This window comes from Dreissena polymorpha, chromosome 9, assembly GCF_020536995.1.
Source record: "Dreissena polymorpha isolate Duluth1 chromosome 9, UMN_Dpol_1.0, whole genome shotgun sequence".
In the NCBI taxonomy this organism is placed as follows: Eukaryota; Metazoa; Mollusca; class Bivalvia; order Myida; family Dreissenidae; genus Dreissena; species Dreissena polymorpha.
Genome location: NC_068363.1, coordinates 44,314,508 through 44,337,453, shown reverse-complemented (window position 1 = coordinate 44,337,453; position 22,946 = coordinate 44,314,508). Strand labels below are relative to the sequence as shown.

Here is a 22,946-nt window from a genome sequence, read left to right as displayed (position 1 = left end):
ACGAATGTTCAAAGCAATGGTTTGATGTTGTTAGCGATTTCATTGGTTGTAAATTTGCTCGTCACACGGGCAAAATACATCGATTTTCTGTTAACATCATCACCGTGCCACAACTTATAAACGTCATCACGTTTTCAAATTGTCTGTTATTATATGTTTCTGTACATGTGTGGATTAATAAACCTTCGCTTAATCGTACTACATTGCCCAATTTTAAAAATAATGAGAAATGTGTTGAAAAAACCCATATAAAACTAACTCACTATGTAGAATTATCAGTGATATTTCATAAAATCCTGTCCATAGCGCCACCTCGGAAGTAGCATCGGCTCATTTATCAATGCATTGCAAAAAAAGAGGTGGAGCCCGTGATAAATGGCCGTGTAATAGATTAGGCTAAGTAAGTATGTGAGTAATACAAAATCTTTTGTCGCGATCTCGAAGGGTCCATAGGTAGTTGCCTTCTGAGCCTGATGGGTAATCCGGGACCGGTCACACATTAAAGAAAATAACAAAACTATTATTATTTTATTTTTTTCTGGGTGGGGGGGGGAGATTATCGTGACGTGTAAACAAATAATTATTTTAATGTAATACATATATAAGAATCAATCTGCATATAGAAACAGTACTGTGCATAAATTAATATTGCATGTTAACTAAATGATGAAGTTAGGTTTAACATAAAAGATATAGCACTGAAACGAAATCACATGTAGATCTCGCCTGCACATAATATATATTCGATATGAACTTCTCTACAATCAGTTGTGTATACAATCAATAATAGTGGTTACTAAATAAACTAACAAATATGTGAGATGTGTTATAATAATAGTACTTATAAACAAATGATTTTCGTTTTTGAGTTGTCGATGTAAAATATACATATAGCACGATTTTTTTACCACAACCACTTGATAATACCAATAGCTATTGTCTGGAATATAATTGCATTATCAGCTTAAGTTATCTCTAAAAGAAAACATAATTATAATAATTAAAAAACGATCTTCGTTCCGAAAAAAAGATATGTAATGCACATGAATTCAACCGCTATGACACTAAACTGTTGTTGAGTATACGTGTACCAGAACGATATTTTATTGTTTACTGACTAATACACAACGGTCATAAGTAGTGGTATGGTAATAACATACTCTGACATACTTTTTTGTATTTACTTTGTAGGAAATAAGTTTTAAAAACAATTTTTGGGTGTTTATTATTAGGTATATTTTAACACATGTAATTTTATTCTTTGTTAAAGTTTCGACTAAGACTGAATATGTTTAACACATTTCATTGAGAAAAATAACTCGGATGGGGTACTTCCGGTTGTAAAATAATTGTATATGACGAAATTCGATTAACTAACAGGTCTAAACCTAATCTTGACTTACAATGGCGCTATTGAGCCGCGGTCTTTGAACTCGCCGATAGGTACGTATTCCACATCAGTGAGGCCAAAAGCCTTCGGCCCAACGAATTTCAGGGCTTCATCACTGGACATCATAGGATTAACCCTAAATCCGACGACGGCAACCCGCATTCCAAATCCGACTTCTTCCGTCGGTATTGGCTGCGCCGTGTCAGCGTCAAGTAGCGCTATCAGATCAGGTACGGAGGCCAGCACGCGTCTATGAATACACGACATCTCGCGAACAACCATGAACTCATTTTTAAACTCTACCGTAATTCTCCTTCCGGTATCGACGTCCAAACCGTCGATGTCTATCTTGCCAATGTTGAAGCCACCCGTCGTCTCCCGTAAGACGTCTGTGACTTTACCGTTTATAAGGTTACGACCGGCTTCCGCTTCTATCACCGCCAAAACAGGATCACCGTCCGACGCCCGCGCCCGCAGGACCGTATCGCCAATGCGCCACGCTTGACTGAGACTGTGGCGCACTGTGTACTTCATTACATCCTGCACGCGCATCGCGGCAAAACAGACACCACTGCTACACCCCATGCTAATAGTGACATCACGGAAGTGTTTCTCCAGACGATTAGGCGAGTCGACCTTCAGCACAACCGCACGCCTACCTTTATCGTCCGCCATGGTCGCTGGGTAAGGTTTGAATCCGTATATGAACGGCGTAAACATCTGCAGTTCTGGAAAGGCGCGTCCCATTCCGTCGCAGTCGAGAACCGGAACTCCTAACTCGGCGGCGACTCTCAGCGGCTCCATGCAGTTAAGCCCCCCAACCTCGCAACTCATAACCGCGGCAAGACATGAACGACCGACCCTTGTCTTAGGCGGGTAGTTATCAATGTATACAACTCCATCGCCCACGTTGACGTCGGTATCATCTGTAACATGAAGATCACCATCTGCGTCATTATAATTACCGTTTTCGTACAGCTCCAGCATACTCTGAAGCGCCCCCTCTAGCTCGTTTCCGGCCATGAGTTTTTCGTGCGCTATGAGAGGCGCCCCCATGACTGCCACCATAGCGACCTTGTCGTCTGCGTGTACCGCCGAGCACAAAAAGCGTTCCGGAGTGACAACTCTGATGGTGTTCCCGCTCTCGAGAACTGAAATTTCGCAACAAGAAAAGTTAATCGGTAAACTGTAAATTGTAGATGTGTTAAATAATTTGTCGATTGGCACCAATCTTTCGCAAGTTGCAATTAAAAAGCATAATTTGTTAAACCAATGGTCATTTCAAGCACATGGTTCTACTGCACAAACTTTTATCCTGTCGCTTGTAGAATGAAGCTTTTGCGTCAGGTATTGAACTGTTACACTAATCTATTCAAAAGTTACACGCGTACAGTCAAATTTTATTGAAGCCTACATTTCAGGACAAATGATTTATCAGTGTTTTAATGCACGCGCTGTGTTCGCGCAAATGAAAGCTCTTTACGTCAAACGTCAACCCGACAGATCTTTGATCTTAGCGCATGTGCAGTATCACATTTCCATTGAGAAATAAAAAAAAAACATTTTTTTTTATACTTTTTTTAATTTCTGAAGATTCATTTTGTAACGTATGCTCTTTATATTCCATATAGGGGGATGGAAAACTTTAAATACTTGTATATTCATTTGAACTCTCACCAGATCATTAAATATTCGATCATTTCTCTAAATTAACTTAATAATTGTTTGAAATGTGGTTACACAATAAAAAATGTTATTTAATTACCAGTAAATCGAAGAAAGGACGCCATTTTAAGTCTCATTTTTGTTATTCTATACGAAACAATTCTATAACAATCGATACTCGGAGCGACATTCTTCGGCTTTAAAACGGGCGTCACGCCATGCAAAACAGACTGGAGGGAATAATTTGTCTTTATTGCATGCTCAGCGTCGAAAAAGCGCATGTTTTAAGCTTAATGAAAACCCGACTGTACTTATAATTTAACTTTGTTAAATTTTCACTATACTTGCCTTTCCTTGCGAGCAGCAGACCAAGACGGGGGTTCCCCCCTCCCCCACACCCCATGACGCCGGCCCCGACACTAAGGCACTCAAGGTCATATGTTGACAACAGCCATTCCCCTGTCTCGGTATTGATTTCCGGTTCTTGAATCCGGATGGTTTCGTCGTCATAAGAGAGCATGGTTCCCGTCGTGCTGACCGTTTTGTTTGATGTTTGGATACCAGCTGCTGCCTCCTCAGCGGTATGATCGATGACGACGGTAATCGGGCAGTCTTCACAACTTTCCTCGACTTTCATATCACCCACTACCTTAACTGTGAATAAATATAATTATACATTTGTAAAAAAAGCTCTTCTTATACTGATGTCCGAAGTTTGAAAGAAGCGGCCATAATAAACATGGTAATACTTGCCATATGATCTTATAAAAACTAATACATTTAATAAAACGTGCAGTCATTTTACTTGAACGCAAAACCTGTGATCACTGTAAAGAAAACACGTTGCAGATATCATTTGCAAGTTGTCGGAAGATACGGATTAAAACAAATCACAAACACTATCTTAACTTGAATACACAAACAATAACATTAAGGACTCGAATACAAAAATGTACATCTTGGTAATGCGGCTTTTAGCCTCCATTTGTGGCGGGAACATTTCGTTATTTATTGTATGTGGGGGAAATCTGTTCCATATAAGGGAGTTAACATTATGGTTTATAATCAGTTATAGGTGAAACGGTTTGAAATAAATATTTTGAAGGGATATTGGCTTATACCGGTTACTGCTATGAAAGGAATGTATATGTAGGGTGAGTATAGTACATATATAAAGTCAATGGTTGAACGTACGTTTACCTTTAATGCGCGTTGCGCTCCCAGGAATATAGGTCAATGCGATGTCCTCTTTCTCAACGACGCTTATCGACTCTTCCGTTGCTCCAGCTCGAATCGCCTCCGCTTTCACCGTTTCGATAATCTCGCGGATTGCGCCCTCACGGGCCCGCTGGTAGATCTCCGTTTTTACTCGATCTGTCATGTCCTTCTGCTGTTCTACCGAGACGTCTGGGGATGCTTTCAGCACCGACGATAATTTTGCGTCCATTTCCTGTTGGTTGATATACTGCTCAAGGTCGACGACTCGATTAACAGTCGCGGAAATCTGACTTAGCGCCGCTCCGACGGCATTGGCGACGTCGTAATGATCAGGGACGATTACCTCAGAGATGCCGTCAAATGTCGCGGTCTTGTCAACAATTATGCTTCCTCCACCGACAAGAATCATGGGCAGTTCACGGTTATTTAAACGCATTTTATCGACGCACACAGTCAACATGCCGTGAATAGTCTGCACGGCTTCGTCGACAAAAGCTCGATCGAGGTGGGCGACATTTTCTTTCCGACCTATGTCGGCCATACCTGCCGCAACAGCGATATCTGTTGCGGTCACGATACGGCCTTCGACGTTCGACGAGTCCTCGAAAACGAGAGCTTCTGAAAGAAGACGGCAACCAGCACTTTGCGGTCCAACCGTCATCTGCGATTTTCCTTTTTTGGTAGACCAACTAACGTGCGACCCGCCACCGAGGCCGATGCTCATGACATCAGGCATCCTGAAGTTGGTTCGAATCCCGCCTATTTTGACCTCCGCTGCCGCCTCCCTGGGGAAACCGTTCAGCAGAAGGCCCACGTCGGTACTTGTTCCACCAATATCAACCACAAGGGCGTCCGTAATTCCACACAAGAACGCAGCACCGCGCATGCTGTTGGTCGTACCGGAAGCGAACAACAGCACCGGAAATCTTAACGCCTTCTCATGTGTAAGAATGGTTCCGTCGTTCTGCGTCAAAAAAAGCGGACATCTTAAGCCAATCCTGTCAAGAGCGGATCGTAATCCCATAAACGTTTCTGAGCAAAGTGGCTTGATGCACTCATTCAAAACGGCCGCGTTTTCACGTTCCAACAAGCCTAACTTTCCTATCTCGTGACTGACCGTTATGCTCGCATCCGGAAGGTGCTGCCGAATGATCTCAGCGACCCGCGTTTCCTGCTCCCGACGCACGGGTGAAAATATACCAGAAACCACTATATTCTTTTCCCCTTTGGCTTTCAGTATCTCAACTGACCTTACTACTTCCTCCTCATCGACTGGAGTAATGGCTTGACCGTCGAATTGGTACCCACCGTTAAGCATAAAAACGGAACCCTGGACCGATTCTATTAACCTTTTCGCAAAATCGCTGAACGGCGGGAGTTTTCGCGACGCCGTTCCGCAAAGTCTGATGACCGCTACTTTCACCAGATGTTTACATTCTACCACCGCGTTAATAAACTGCGTTGTGCCGATGTTCACTTGTTGAACGACGAGACTTACGTTTTCTTTCCGCGAGGCGATCAGCGCGAGGTGAATGGCTTTGGTGACACCAGTTGTAACGTCCGAAGTTGTTTGTGTTTTGGATTTCGCGATTATTTTTAACTTCCCCTCGGATTTCGCGACGATTACCGCATCTGTGTTTGTTCCGCCAACATCAACGCCAATAACAACGCGTGTGACTACCATCTTAACAATCTGCAAGTTGCTGGATATGGCTTACATTTGTATGTCTACATACATCTTTATTTTGTAGGTTATCGTTATAAATTCATGTGTACCTCGTTTATTTCTTTCCCACCGATACATTTGATTATCTCGCATAAACATTAGGCGCAGATTAAGGATTTCGGGTTAAAGTGGGTGGAATATGCAAACATTACCAAGCGTTCAATAACGCAATAGAACGCACTCAATATTTCAAAGCGTGTAATTGGCTAAAACTCATATGCCAAACATCAATCTCCACGCAGCTGCGCTCCTTGCTCTCACATACAATCTCTGCAATCACAATAAAATCCTACCAGATTTGGTAGGATTTTATTTAATTGGTTTAAGTATTATATAGTAGCATTTTCTCTTACATTTTGAAAATAGTGTATACCGGTAAGTTAAGGTTCGTAATAAAATAAATAATTGCCTAAATTACCTGAACGGATTTGATCCAGCTATGCTGGTTCCCGTCAAATCTCTGCGCGGAGGTTGGCCACACATATCTGGTCGGCCCAACATCACTCCACAATTAAACTACCATTGGTCAGATATTCTCAATCGGCTTCTACTGCTTCAAATTTACCTTTATTGTCATAGAAACAAGGGGTTATACCATTTCTTTAAATACATTTTCGTTATTTCTCTCGTTCTCTCTGACTTTGTTTGCTTGTTTTTTTTTAATTAAATGAATGCATTTAGTTTAAATATCAACAAAGATACCAGTAAAGCCTAGATTTCACAGGTTATAGCAAATCTAAAGCAAGGACAGACGCAGATTATCGGAAATTAAATCATATCTTTCTAAAATAAACTTTGTTTTCTTGTTCACTCCTGTTCTGCATCCTGCTTTCCATTCGATGATGTCGAACTATATTTTTCTGATGTATCTGTCTGTCGATTCAATATTTCTTTATGATACGACGAAGAATAGTAAACAAATAAGATGTTGGTTCTATGTCGACCCGATATGATACAAGATGTCGGTGACATCAGCTGGTTTCCATCAGCTGGTTTATTAATGGTTTACTCCACTGTTTTGTATTGATAGTTGCAGTGGCCTGAATAGATCTTGATATTATACACGAACTATGGGGAGTGGCTGGGTCTCCATCTTATACTTGACGTCAACGTCAGGGGCGCTAACGTCTCCGTGCAGGAAGCCGCGCCCTAGATGCTTCGGCAGAAGTTCGGGCGCCTCGTGCGTCACGCCACCAATTAACAACAGGTATACTATAGATATTTTGTAACAGGTATACTTTCCAACATTGTCTTACTTCTTTAACTTGTATAATGAAGTCTGTAATCCTCTCTACTCATTATACAGTGTTTATGCAGGTCAAAATTAACATTGATCAGCTTTGAATTAATGAATTTTTAAGTAAGACCGAAATATTAGTTGCAAATCGACGAAAAATACGTTATTTATTGATGACAATAAAATGAAAACTAAAAAGTACTTTTAAAATGGTGGCTTGACACAAATTTAATATCTCGTTTATTGTTTTATTTAACGCTCAAAAAAAACTATAATTCATAAGAAATTTGCCAAAGACACTCATGGAAGGTGCGGGAAATAATCGTAAGTAATGTCACATATGATATCAATATGAATATCCGGTACTGCTGTGCCCATGCGCTCTATTGATATCGGTATCATAGTGTTGTAAATTCAAACTAGAGTGTGCGATTTCTTTAGGCGTGACTTTTAATCCCCTTGAAACATTGTAACAAAAATTTATTTGGAAGTGTATGTATTATTTTGTAATGATTTCGTAAAAATATAGTATTGTTACTTGATAAGTTAATGAAAAGTTGGAATATGCATTGTTTATAACGTGTCTATATTAAGAGGACGATGCCCTCGACGCAATAATGAATATACACATACTCTTGCCCACAAGTCATACGAAAATAAAGGTTTTCTCTGATCATGCTAACGTTAATAATATATTATTATACTATTATTCAAGGGCAAGATGCCGTGCAGGATTACAATGGTCGGCATTTTAAACTTAGGCTTCACAAAATCAACCGTCAAATATATTGATTTGCCACATGTGTTACCTATACACTTTATATTGGCGTTATCGCGTCAATTGGGTAATCTGGAAAGAAGAGCAGGTAACGAGAATATTATCTTTGCACAATTGACCGTGTTTGATCCGCGTCATATCTAAGGTTTCAAGGTTATTCTACCTCCAGAATACGAATGAGAAAGATAACTTGTATTAGCGTAAGATTGCTCAAGAGACTGTCAATCAAATGGATTGCTGACTTGTTGATTTGGCTCAAGCTTGACACTGAGAGTTACTGAACACATATCTAATATTAATAAGCAAATAGCACATGGTTACTTGAATAAGATAGCTGAGTTGATAACACTCACGGGCTCGTATTTGAAAACACACGACAGATAAATTGTATGATGTCCCCCAAGCCTGCATATACAGTGAACCATAAATCATTATTTCTGCTATTCGACAGAAAGGGAGAGTTTTAAACAAAAGTTTATAGCGTTAAAATACAATGATAATGCCCTAATGCCATTCTAATGCCACGTGCAAATAATAAACAGACGATTAGTTTTAAAACTGCTGCACTTTAACGAATTGTGTAGAGGACCATACGGCAATTTTAATACCAAATATAAAACCTCTGGACCTAATGGTTTCAGGGGGTTTTATTTAGTGTGCTACACAAGTCTAAAGTAATTTCATATCTTGTGACCCAAAGTTTTTGCAGGTTTGTATTGAAGGGGCATAACTTGCGAAAACTGTATGCAGGACTAATATATATTGTTTCAAATCAAATGTATCACCAGTTTACCTTATGGTTTCAGAAAAGGTATTTTGCTTATGGTTCAGTACTATATTTTTAAGCATGACGTTAAACGAGAGGTATAAGTTTTGTTATTGTTGACCTGTGATGATAAAATATGCACAGTGGTGTATCATGAGGAATAATGGCTGCAAGTTTAAATGCTATTTAACAAATATTTCATTTGTATATACTAAAATGGAAAAAAATAAACATGATAGCTTAGTTTTACTGAGATACATGAGTTTTACATGATAACTTCCTATGTTTTAATTCACATAAATTTATTGTACAAGAAGGCCATGGGCCCTTAGGTGCTCACCTGAGATCCGAAATTATTCTGAGAAGGTGGAATTCAAAATAATTAACGTACTGGATGAAGCACAAATATTTAATTTCTGTGCAAATTTAAATGTTTGAACTCAGCTTAAATATCATAAGAACAAATTTTCTGACCGAGATGCACGAAGATTGAACAAAAAAGTACTTCTTAATCTAGAGTGTTTATTTGTTAAATTTACCTTGTAACCTTGTTTTTGACCAAACATTACCTAATTTCAAAATCAGCCGAGATTTCATTGGAACAGATGTTCTGAATAAAATTTCATGAATAATAAACGATAAATATAGCCAATAGAGCGTAAACAAGGTTTCATTATAGCCATATAAGACAAACTGCCCCGCCCTCCTGGCGGCCATGTTTTTCAACCAACCGGAAAACATTTTTTTAAACTCAGCTGATATAGCATTAACATTTCATTAAATGGTTTTACCAACTTTCATGAAGATTGGGCTATATATGTGACTTTTGAACTGTTAACAAACTTTTCTTAAATGTGACATAGTGGCCTAGTTTGGACTTTGGACACGTCATCCAAATTTGAACTCACAATACTATTAGGGACAAATCTTCTTACCAAGATTCATGAAAATCGAACAATAAATGTGGCCTCTAGTGTTAACAAAGTTAATTTTGATGCCGCACGGCGCATCATTCACGCAGAAACAAAGCACAAAGTGCGATCATAATAGCTAACAATTCATGTGAGCTAAAACTCTTGAGATCACTCTAGAGGTAAAATCTATTTCCAATCTTCATGATCGCGAACAGAACATGTGTCCTATTAATATCTTATTCCAGGTCACACAAAATATAAAACTAGATTACTTGGTAAATGTAAAAAAGCATTCGAACACTCTAGATGTAAAATTTATTTGCCAATTTTTAATGAAACATGTTCGGAAAATTTATCTCTATAATGATTTTGCACAGTTTGAATCTCGGTCATGAGGAATTAAAAATTAGGGTAATAGGGCAAATTAAATAAAAAATTGAAGACTCTGCAGGCGACATTTATTTCCAACTCTTTATAAAACTTGCTCTGAACGTGTTTCTTAATAATGTCTTAACCTATTTAAAAACTGGTACACGTGGATTCATAAACTATGTCAATGCCTCAAATTGAATAACAAGCCCTGGGCGCTCACCGGAGTTCACGGACAACGATTATTTACGACTTGACCTAATCTAGTTGTTGACCCAACTTGAACCCGATAAAAACGTGGCCTTCATGTTGTAAACATAAACATTCGGACCGAGTTTGATCCACACGGAGTCATAAATATTGTCTTTAGAGCGGGAATATTTGTTTATAAAGATTTGAGTTAGTGACCTAGTGCTCAGATGCACCAGACCCAGATTAAAACTTGACTCAGATATGGTCAAGATTAACATTCTGACCAAGCATTATCGAGCTCGAGTGATAAATGTTGCCCTAAAGTGGTAAGATCAAAAACCAAGACATGATGACCTAGTTAATAGCAGCAAATTATCAAGATTTGTACATTGCCTTGATATTTTCAAGTTAAACATGCTTACACATTTTAATTAAGTCATACATGTTTCCTAAGGATGGTTACACGTTTTCTCGTTTAGATTTGACCTGGTCGGGTTTGTTACATAGTTTTTGGACTCACGTTACGCAGATTTAAAATCGTCCTAAATAATGTAAAAATAAACATCCCGATTAAGTTTCATCAACATTGAGACATACATGTGGTCTCTAAAATGGTAACATGTCAACCTAAGATTTGATACGGTTATCTAGTTTTTTACTTGGACCCGGATTCGAAATATTTCTAACTATTAACAAGATAAACATTCGGACCATTTTTAATCAAGATTGAGTCGTTAATGTTACCTCTTTATTAGTTACTAGACTTACATAATATTTGACCTTGTGACTTAGATTTTAGAAGCACGTGATCCAGAATCAAATTCATACGTATATTTCCAGTAAAAACATTCTAAAAAATCATCAAAATGTATGTTTAATTTTTGGCTCAAAAGATGTACAAGGTTTTACGCATGTGACCTAGACTATATCTCTTCTTTGAACACGTCAATATTAACACTCTGACCAAGTTTTATCCAGATTGAGTCATCAATGTGGCATCTAGAATATTAACAAACAAAGTCTACAATTTAATCCGGTTGACCTTATTTTTGAACACACGATACAAATTCGGGCTAGATATAAGTGAAACTTGGTCAGAATAGTTATCATGACAATATCTTAACTTTGTTCCCAGCTAGGATCAACAACTACGTAACCAGACAAAAACAAAAACGAACTTATAATCGCTCTAAATGTCCTATGTGTGACCTACTTAAAATGAAACTTTGTCTCAATAATATATTGACCACATCAAGGTAAGCTTAAACACTATGTTACTTGTAGTTAGAAACTAGATCAACACGACAAATCTTTGTCGTTAGTTGTACCTTAAACTCAGCTGTTCGCTTTAATGCCATGCTGACCCTGTTGTTTTATGACTAATGGTGCGGTGCGTGTGTGCAGTGCTACAATCAAACCACAAATAAATTTTTTATTCAATCTGCCCGTTCAGACAAAGGATAATTACTATGTCTGTATGTACCAACACTATCCATGAGTGTTCTAAATATATTACGCTGATAATGCATACTTTAACGACAAGAGCATTAACGGTATTGTAATTTGGTAGTAGTTGTATAAAAACTTAGACAATTTAACATGTTAGCTTCGTCTTATTTACCAATTTGACTACGACTTTCTTCATTTGAACTTTTGACTATCATGTCATCTCTAATGCTTATGTAAGCATACGCGTATTAAAACAATGGTGTAATGAAGTATATCGTTCCTTACAATATGGGTCACTTTCTACTATAAACTTCACAGTTATTATTTGAATCTTTGTTTGTCCTTTTCATGTTGAAGATTTCTCACAAATTAACTTAATTCGAGCATTTTAAACATAAACTTCTAATTTTAAAGTCGTATTAGTTGTTTTATAAACATTTTTTAAAATACATTAAGCAAAGCTAAGACACCACATCCATCGTCATTTCAGTTTCTTAAATTCTATATTAGCTTTCTTCTTGGCAGAACTTTAAGATTCGTCCGCCTGTACTTTAAATAAAAACTACACATTCACAAGCTACAATGTGCACTTCCTTCACATAAATTAAATGAGCAGCTTATGTCAAAAACGTACATATATTAAAGGCCAAGTTTAAATGCCCATTGCCATGTAGTCTTCCACTCAGTGTTTTTCTACCGTACACAAGCAATGTTTTTTGCACAATATTAAGTGCAATTAAATATTTTATTTCAAAATAATAATAGCTCTAACAAAATATACATGAAAAACTAAATTTAAATTAAACAATACCTATAAAAAAGACTGTTTATCTGTATGAAAACTCAAAACTTCCAATTTTGTGAGTAAAACTTCGAAAGCCAGGTTGTTTTCTATTTATCAAAAATCATAAATAATCACTCAGATTTAAGTAGTTAAAATAGTACAAAATATAAATAAAGAAGCAAATTATTATCAGTAGTTATTCGTACAAGCCTTGTTATTGGCAACTATATCAACTATTTCGTCAACTATTTCAGCGTTTTCACTTTTATCATGCAAATGCTGCCTGGTAATGTCCATGGCAGTTTTTGTAGGCTTTGCATGACTGTCATGTGGTTTAATATTATCTGTGTGACTAAAAAGTGTTGTGTAGTCATGATCTTTTTTTTTAAATAAGAAAACTTTATTTACCTCGTCAATAGGTATGTGTAGGTCGAGGCCATCCTACTCCATACCTTACAAACATTATGTGTTAGTAGCAATTAAATACAACCTGTGTTAGTATACAACTAAATGATTTGCACGTTTATAAACAGCGGATGCAAGTTTATATTTAGCAATGTGCAATGTATGCATGTATACATCGATACATAGTAGATGAACTTCTTTGTGAAAACACAGAAAATACAAGTAGCAACTATACCTTCTATATAACACAGGGTTATTTATACTTAATATGGAGATTTGTACTACACATATTATTGTTTTCTTTCGTTAATGGTAAAGAAAGTGTAGATTTGAACAAGAAAAAAAATATGTGAAAACAAAACCACAGTGTATAGTTGAAATCATTAATTTCAGTGCACATCAATGTAAAGCAAGTACATTTTAAGTTATGGGTTAATTGAGTAATAATCTTACAACTGACCACTTTGGAAATTCCGATCCTTTGCAAATGTTGTGCTTTTGAATTTCCCATGCTAGTTGAAAACTCTTTTTTAGCCCTGGTACTGTTGGGATTTTACTATGTTTTTTACAGATAAAAACATACCTTTTCGTTTCAAGAAATCAAATATTAATGGAGGTCATTTTTTCAGAATAAATCCCAAGTAGAACATCTTGGCAAGAAATGTTGGGCAAATTGATGTTGTTTAGATTCATTGGATGTTTTATATAGTTGATAATGGGTTGAATGTGTTCACATTTCTAGAAAAGATGAGTTAAGGTTTGCTCAAGTTTTTAAAAAAAGAACACAGATTGTCGTTAACAATTTTCATTTTATTTAACAGAGATTTTGTACCCAAGATTCTGTGTACAATTCTAGTTTGAAGCCATTGTATATACATGTATGTATCTCTGGAGTTTTCAAAAGTTGTGTAGTCATGATCTGATCCAATTGCTGAGGCCGCATAGTCATGATCACTTATGAGTTCAGCATGGCCAACACTATCTTTAACTTCTTATTGAGTCTCCTTGGAAGGATCTGGTCTCGCCGTGTAAACAAGAGAGCGCCTTGCAGTTGTTTGACTAGGAGCATGTCTACTACGTTTCACAGTTGCAGATTGGGGGTTATGGGCGAGACTGTGCCACGCTTAAATCGAGTCGAGTCTGGTAATTGTATGCCAACACTCAAAACCAGGTCATTTTTTTAACGATTTCAGAAGCAGATTGAATTTTGCCGTCACACCCTCTACAAACACCTAATTCAATGTGTGCCTCTTTATTTGCTGACACAAACTTCTTAAATGGACGACCTAATAAATACGAAATGTTTTCACTATAATATGTATCTTTTCTCCGGTTAAACTAAATACTCGTTTGTTTTCACAAAGGAAACAATTCTCTGGCACTTTCTTCTTCGGCGTACACATTGTTTGCCGTTAATACTGTAAGACGCCATTATTGTACCAAGTGCCTGGGCTAACATCACGTGGTTGCGTATGAAGGCAGGGTTTGATTCAGCTATGCTGGTTCCAGTCAAATATCTGCGCGGAGGTTGTGAGTGCAAGCAGGGACCTATACAAACAAAGGGATGCGCAACTTCAATGATTCGAAGAACAAGCTAACGCGTTGTCGCGCAAAACGGAAACGAGACTTGTGACCCAACGAGATTTCGCGCGACAAGGCTAAATTTCCCAGCCGTCATTTTGACAGACCGAGACCGTGAAAAAGCGATTCAGTCAGATTACGACTGCCTATTAACCAAGTGTTGCCAACAAAAAAGTATTCGTTGCAAAGGTTTGTTGAATTTGAGACATCTTATTGTTTTATGTTTTATCGACAATGCTTTGTATTTACTAATAAAAACAAAGGTGGGTAGTTTCGCCAAGACATGCGAAATGAAAAATGAAGAGTAAACTGTTATGCGTTATTACATTTGTATTGACATAAAATGGCGTTATTCTGATTTTATCTTTTTAAAAATCGGTTAAGTTACAAAAACTTAACAAAAACATTGTGAGACAAACTGTGATTAATATTTTGACCGCAAAACAAGGCATCTAATAAACTTGTCAAAACAAGCTCCACCCTTAATTTATAATCTTGGCATTTGTCAAAATGTTACACTTACCGTCTATGTGTTGAATTCAATTTGATATGTTTAGCTTTTGAAAACATTGCTCATTTGATATATCAGATAAGATGAAATTTCAATACCCTTTTTTACACTTCCAAAATCCGATTAACGTATGTCATCGCTTTTTTTAAAAGGCTCGGTCAAATCAAGCTCTACACTATTCATGTAGGTATTCTTACAAACGAAATATTTCAGCGCATTGTGTGAAGACAATTTTATTTACATTATTTGCAGATTCATAATTTTTGTTTTAGCTCAAAGACAATACAATTTTGGTCATTGTTTTATTTTGTAACCACTATCAATTTGATCAACATATGGCGCAGCATTTTTCGAAAGGCTCAGTCAATACTAGCCCTATATTAATCATGTTGGTATCTTTACAAACGTTACATTTCATTCCATTGTGTGATGCAAATTTAATTTGCATTTGCATACCATAATTTGGTTTTTAGCTTAAAGACAATACAATTTTAGTCATTTTTAGCTCGGCTGTTTTCGAAGGAACCCCGAGGTATTGTCATAGCCAGCTCGTCGTCGTCGTGTCGTCCGCGTCGTGCTAAAACCTTAACATTTTGTCAAGGTTTTGAACATTGGCTCTAAAATCAAAGTGCTTCAACCTACAACTTTGAAACTTCGTATGTAGCTGCATCTTGATTAGTTTTACATGCCACACCCATTTTTGGATCACTAGGTCAAAGGTCAATGTCACTTTGACCTCTGAAAAAATCTGACAAGCTTTCATTTATTCAAAACTGCACCCGCAGCAGAGCGTGGCACCCGTTATGCGGTGCTCTTGTTTATTGTGTGACCACTATCAATTTGATCAACATATGTCGCAGCTTTTTTCGAAAGGCACAGTCAATGCAAACCCTATATCAATCATGTTGGTAGCTATACAAACGTTTCATTTTAATCCATTGTGTGGTGCACATTTAATTTGCATTATTTGCAAATTCATTTTTTCGTATTAGCTCAAAAACAATACAATTTTATGGTTTTTTTTATATTTTGTAACAACTATCAATTTGATCAACATATGTCGCAGCATTTTTCGAAAGGCTCAGTCAATACAAGCCCTATGTGAATCATGTTGGTAGCTATACAAACGTTTCATTTTAATCCATTGTGTGGTGCAAACCTAATTCGCATTATTTGCAAATTCATTATTTTGTATTAGCTCAAAAACAATACAATTTTAGTCAATATTTTATTTATTAAACCACTATCAAATTGATCAACATATGTCGCAGCATTTTTCGAAAGGCTCAGTCAATACAAGCCCTATATGAATCATGCTGATATCTTTACAAAGGTAACATTTAAATACATTGTGTGGTGCAAATTTAATTCGCATTATTTGCAAATTCATTATTTGTATTAGCTCAAAATTTTTTTTGACAAATTTAGTCATTTTTTATTTCGTAACCACTATCAAATTGATCAACATATGTCGCAGCATTTTTCGAAATGCTCAGTCAATACTAGCCCTATATTAATCATGTTGGTATCTTTACAAACGTTACATTTCAATCCATTGTGTGTTGCAAGTTTAATTTGCATTATTTGCAAATTCATTATTTTGTATTAGATCAAAACAATACAATTGTAGTCATTTTTTATTTTGTAACCACTATCATTTTGATCAACATATGTCGCAGGTTTTTCGAAAGGCTCAGTCATCACTAGCCCTATATTAATCATGTTGTTATTTTTGCAAATGTTACACTTCAATGCATTGTGTGGTGCACATTTAATTTGCATGTATTGCAAAGGCATTATCTTGTATTAGCTCAAAGATGATACAATTTTATTCATTTTGTATAGTTTAACCACTATCAGCTGAACGAAGAGAAGCAATTTTACCACTTGTTTGCATATGTCGATGGTGTTTCTATAAGGCTCTGTTATAAAAAGCTCTGCTTTCAACTTCTTATGTTTAGTCTTATTGTTTACACCTTAATCCTGATTTGTAAATTAAACAATCTCTAACAGTTTAAATAATTCATTTAGATCAGCGCCTCTGCCTTTGTGTGGGGAAGTTGTTTCCTTAATTAATATACTTATATTGCCATACTTCTGTTTTAAATTCATATTGTTTTATATTTTCAGTGCGCTTAAAAGAAGCCAAAGAGGGTCCTTGTTCTTTAGACGGAAAGTTTGACCCAGCAAAGGAACATGTCATGACGCCAGCGAAACTGACGCGTACAAACCCAGGTCATTTCCACATTTAGAATGATAATGCTTTCAAAACATTGTGGACTTAAAATAGTGATGACATACGTGGGTGATCACAGCTATGCCAAGAATACTGATACTGATTCAACACTGAAATTTGATTCCTTTCTTTTCATAATACGTACCTTGACCATCACAGCACTTAGATGATGTTACTTAATTCATGTCTACTAGATTTAGCAGTGGCGACAAAAAAAATTCACAAACCTTGCGGAAGACCGAAGACAAAAGAAAATCAAATCTGAATAAGTTTTAAATATTTAATTGATTCAATTAAACTGTTGCTTTTTTCACAAATGAACACATTCCAGCAATAAATATCTTAACTCAAAAGTGACTTTTAAATCTTTGATCATGTTAATAAAAAATGTGTTCCCATAAATCATGATAACTATACATTTTCCAAACTTGCTTAAACAAGTTAATTAGCTATTTTAGTTTAATAAGCTATTTTGTATTGCGATAGTCTTTGAATAAATCTACTAAATCTACTGCATCATCATGTGAGCAGGAACCTTAGCCTTTTGTTGTTGAAATAATTCATAGAAAATTGTTAGTCATATTATTAAGTTCTATTTCTTGTTAAAAAATGTGTTGTTTTTTTCACATGCTATTGAGTTTTTAAAATATTTTCTTTAACTTATTTGATACAACAATGAATGCTCATTACATTTAGTAACATGAATGTATTGTTGCACATACACTTAAAATTAAATAATACCAAGTGATAGGATATATCATGCATGTACTAATATTTATGTTTCAGTGATTTGCTGATTTATACTGAGAAAAAAAAAGATACACGACTTTTCTGAATTGCCTTCAAACACGATATATAGCATTTATTTCATATGAGAGTTTGAAATTGGTTGATACAAAAACCTAGCTGCATCGAAGTGATGCAGTTTTTTTATATGAGGTATAACACATGTAGCAGAATTTAATTTGCTATTTTCAAAAAGTGCAAACCTGTAGAAGTCTTCTTTTCTAACTTGCTCCGAAAAAGTATGTCGCAGCTCAAGTAAAAGCTTTGTTTTAAGCTGTCTTTAAAGGCCTGTTACACATACAGGAAGCAATTAATACAAATTTCAATAATGTAGAAACAACCACTTATATTTATAGCATAATAAACAGTAACATGCAAGCATTTCGCCCAGATCTGGAAGAATGCAGTGGCTGGGAAATTTACCAATTTAATGAGTTTGAGCAGAAACAATTAATATTTAAATGAATAGTTTAGTGCAGTGAAACCACCTGATGTATCTTTCCTTTGTACACATCTAGCTGTGTACGTCAACATGGTTGTGATTAACATGTTATTTCTTTTTGCAATCGAGAAATAAGATAGTTATATTTATTATAATGTAATGTCGTGGTGCTTATATTTGTTTTTTAGTATTAAATGACACAAGTTGGATAAGAATTTAACTTTAAATTTGCACCACACAATGTAATAACTAATAAGTTGGATAAGAAGTAATAACTAATATAATTCTGCAAAGGCGCAAGCCTAACCATAGCATCAATTTTATAGATTAACAAGTATCTCTATAAAAAATGTTGATTCTGATATCACACAACATTTTGTTGAATAACTGGCAATAATTTCGATATGAGCTATTTAGTGTTTTGTTAATCATATTAGAAATGATGGTTGGATTGTTGATACAAAGGCCGGGTTTCAATTGAAATAATGACTTGATAAGAGTAACAAGTCATAAAAACATTATGTAAATACAGCTAGTAAACATGTTCACATCACATAAACCCTTTGTGATTGGAAAAAAGAAACGCACATCCTTGTTTGCATACTCAACTATTAAATCTAGAAATACTTCAAATAAGAAATATCTTTTTTAAACCGGCGTTGATTGTTGTTGGTGTTGGTGAAAAATTGAGTTATATCAATGAGATCAAACATAGCGAATGTCTTTTTCTGCGCAGTTCGTAGCTGCATCACACGAAAATCAATTACGGAGTGTTACGCAAGATTTCGTGGCCCTTTTCGCATTATTAGATGTTAATGATCATATCTATAGATACAGAACGGAAATGTAGCCGGGTTGTGTATAGAGAACACAAGTGGGTTGTCTTATATATTCTTTATTTTATAGATGTCTATAATATTGAAAATGATGGCCTGAAAAATAATACAAAAACAATTATGAATAACTAATTCAAATTGCAATAATTAAACATTGCAATGAAATACATAATAATCAAATACATTTATTTTACAATAAGCAATACAATACAATACAATGTAATTATATTAACAATAAAAGTAAACTCACCAGCGACCTGAGGACTTAAGTTTTAAAATAAATATATGCTGACAAATGGAAAATGCCAACATCTATCTCTTACGAGACTTTATGATGGAATGATCATAAACTAGAGTATAAAACCATTGAAACTCTATAGTTAAAACATCTCACATAAAAACATGCAGTGTTAGTAAATCATTCACTCACCAATTAGCACCCACACTGATACTCGCTCACATTCTTGCATGGGTTAGTAATATTAAAGGATTAGTGTCAGAGTGAATACCCTGTTACAGAAATAAGAAAAGAAGAATGGAAATGAAATGAAAACATATACTATTAGGTTAACCGGCCACACTCGCATTATCCGTATATATTTTAAATTTTTATACGCGCGTTTTTCGAACAGACCTGTTTTAGTGGTTTGTCGGAAATAGTTATTAAACTCGATTATTAATAGTTTCGGAAATAACCGCGCTCATGCTTAGTACTAGTCAATTGGTCAATATCGTGTAATGATTCTTGTTTAATGCGAGAGCGTTTGTATTATATAGCATTTATTTTACTGAATGCGAACTGACCTTGATACCTTGTGAGATGAAATGCAAAGCATAAAAATGAGGTTAAGCCTTTTCATTCGAGTTAAATTGTTTCATGCTGAACAAGTAGTTTAAAACGTTGCAAAACGCACTGCTGTATCCCTTTGCATGACATATACTTTACAAAACAAAAAGTCATTAAAATTCCTTATTTATGTTAATGCGATATCTGTTTGTAGAATGCACTTTTTTAATAACAAAAGTCTCTTGCTGATGGGTAAATTTTATTCAAATTTCATTGGAAGCTTAAAAACGTAAGCTAAGGTAAAAAGCTGGGTTAAACAGCTACGCCGAAAAAAAACAGGAAATATGACGTTGTATATGCTTCCAATGAGTGTAAGGCATTAAACATTGCACTTGTCTGTGCGTACTTACATACTCCCATACATCTCAGAGTTTATGTTATGTTATGTTTTCAACATCTGTTTAACAACTGGTGGATCCAACTCTTACAGCTGAATGACCTTAATATGTAGGGGAATGTATAGAAATGATGTATTGTTGCAACACGTTTGGCATAAAAAAAATATTTTGCTGTTGTTACAATAAAGAATGTATGGTCCGAAATTTATTTGTTTTAAACTCCTCTTTTATTTATTGATATATCTCGCTTCAAACTTTTACAGTTGATCGAGCTTAATGTGTAGATGATCGTTAATGAAGGAATTGTGACTATTATTAGTTTTGACAGAATAAGGGCGGCCTTTGTGTTTGCTTGTTTTCAATGCAGAAAAAAAACTCCCAATTGTTTCGTTTTCACTATCTCTAAAACTACGGTTGAATCGTTGTAAAATGTTTACAGTTTAGTGACCTTAATGGAGATGATGGTTAAGAAAGAAGGTTTTATGACACTCTGACTGTAGAATATACAATGGATGTGTCTGTGTCCAAACATAATTTGTCGGGACATCAGTGTCTATGACACATTTATAGTTTACCGTTTATCTTGATATTTAAATTTAAAAGATTGTAAGAATAACATCAATATATTCGTCAATATATACAAGCAAGAAAGAAAACAATTATTCATAAAAATCACACCCTTACACTTCTGGTTATAGTAATGACCAACCATACAGTTAAAATAGAATTTGTGTATAAACATGTTTCTCATATTAAAAAACCTTCAATCGGAACTTAACATTGATATAAAATAAATGACTTTGTCAAGGTTATACATTGCCGTTAATAACGGGCGCCACCTCTTTTTCGCGATGCATTTCTGTGGTGCTACAGACAGGATGTTTTCAAATTTCACGGATTATTCTTGAGGGTGAGTAGGTTTTATATGTTTTCCAACATATTTCGCAATATTCTAAAAATCAGGCAATGTAGTGCAATTCAGCGAAGATTAAATCACCCACAAATGTACATAAACATGCACTCACAACCCAATTGAAAACTTTAGAACCTTTATAAGTTGTGATATGGCGGAGTTTTTGAAAGCAAATCTATGTATTATGCCTTTGTGACGAGCAAATTGCCACCCGATTAATTCACGAACGATATCAAACGATTGCTATTAACATATACTAGTTGCTGCATGCACATACACATTGGCTTCTTGGAGATCTAATAGGTGAGTTTGTATTTTTCCAAAAGAAATGGAGCCAATGCCAAGGAGGTGGAGCTTAGGACATGAGGTGGCGCCAATGCACGATGTATGAATCATCACAGGGCTTACATTTGATAGATATAAATCACCCACAAATGTACATAAACATGCACTCACAACCCATTTGAAAACTTTAGAACCTTTATACGTTGTGATATGGCGGAGTTTTTGAAAGCAAATCTATGTATTATGCCTTTGTGACGAGCAAATTGCCACTCGATTAATTCACGAACGACATCAAACGATTGCTATTAACATATACTAGTTGCTGCATGCACATACACATTGGCTTCTTGGAGATCTAAAAGATGAGTTTGTATTTTGCCAATAGAAATGGAGCCAATGCCAAGGAGGTGGAGCTTAGGACATGAGGTGGCGCAAATGCACGATGTATGAATCATCACAGGGCTTACATTTGATAGATAAAGTTTCTTTTTCATGTTTCTTTTTATTTGTCAACGTAAATACTTAAACCCAAATCTACACAGAACATATAACCATTATATAAAAATGGTGTAAATATGTAACTATAGAAGTAACCAACTCAACTGACCAGTCGCCAAATACGCGATCGCTCTGCCTACTAAGTTGTGTTTTCATAAAACGCTTATTCAGACAGTCTTTGTTTGTCGGACCATGTGGCCGCAATAAACGAAATCTGATTGATTATTACGTGAGTTTGATTGACAGCTGGCGAGTGGTCAATTAAGAAGTCAATAACCTGAAAACTCATATTGTAGTATATAAATCCAAAATATGTAAAACATGTATCCAATAAATCCAATCACTAAATTCTTAATATTCTCAAACTATTTTTTCTACAACCAATGTATACTTTTTATACTCAAGCTGATTTCAAGTTTGATAGAATATTCAATAGCATAAATCTTCGAATTATCTTTGCAACACATGTTTCTTCATAATTATGTTGACTTTACTGTTTCGATTCTATTTCATAATGATCGAATTAAGAAAAAAGATTGAACACTCAACCTGAAAAACAACACAAAAAGTGTATGGTCGGCATCGAAAATTAAAATAGCTGAAAATATGCATTGGTGCAACCTCCTGTCATTAGCGTCACCTCCTTGGCATTTGCTCAATCTTTTTTGGAAAAACACCAAATTATCTATTAGATCGACAAAAGCCAATGTTTTTCTGCATGGAACAACTAACAAATGTTCAAAGCAATGGTTTGATGTTGTTAGCGATTTCATTGGTTGT

General features: G+C 35.7%; 1 protein-coding gene across 1 annotated transcript in view; it reads right to left on the bottom strand.

Annotated features, from left to right (window-relative positions):
- Positions 1–514: 514 nt before the first annotated feature.
- The window catches only part of LOC127846519 (uncharacterized), a 35,207-nt gene continuing 12,775 nt past the window's right edge, over positions 515–22,946 (bottom strand). Inside the window, exons 2-4 of the mRNA XM_052377815.1 lie at positions 4,256–4,816; positions 3,404–3,709; positions 515–2,541 (exon numbers count right to left, since the gene is read on the bottom strand). Coding sequence (XP_052233775.1) covers positions 1,400–2,541; positions 3,404–3,709; positions 4,256–4,816 — 2,009 coding nt within the window. The 3' untranslated portion in view covers positions 515–1,399. The remainder of the gene's footprint in view (positions 2,542–3,403; positions 3,710–4,255; positions 4,817–22,946) is intronic.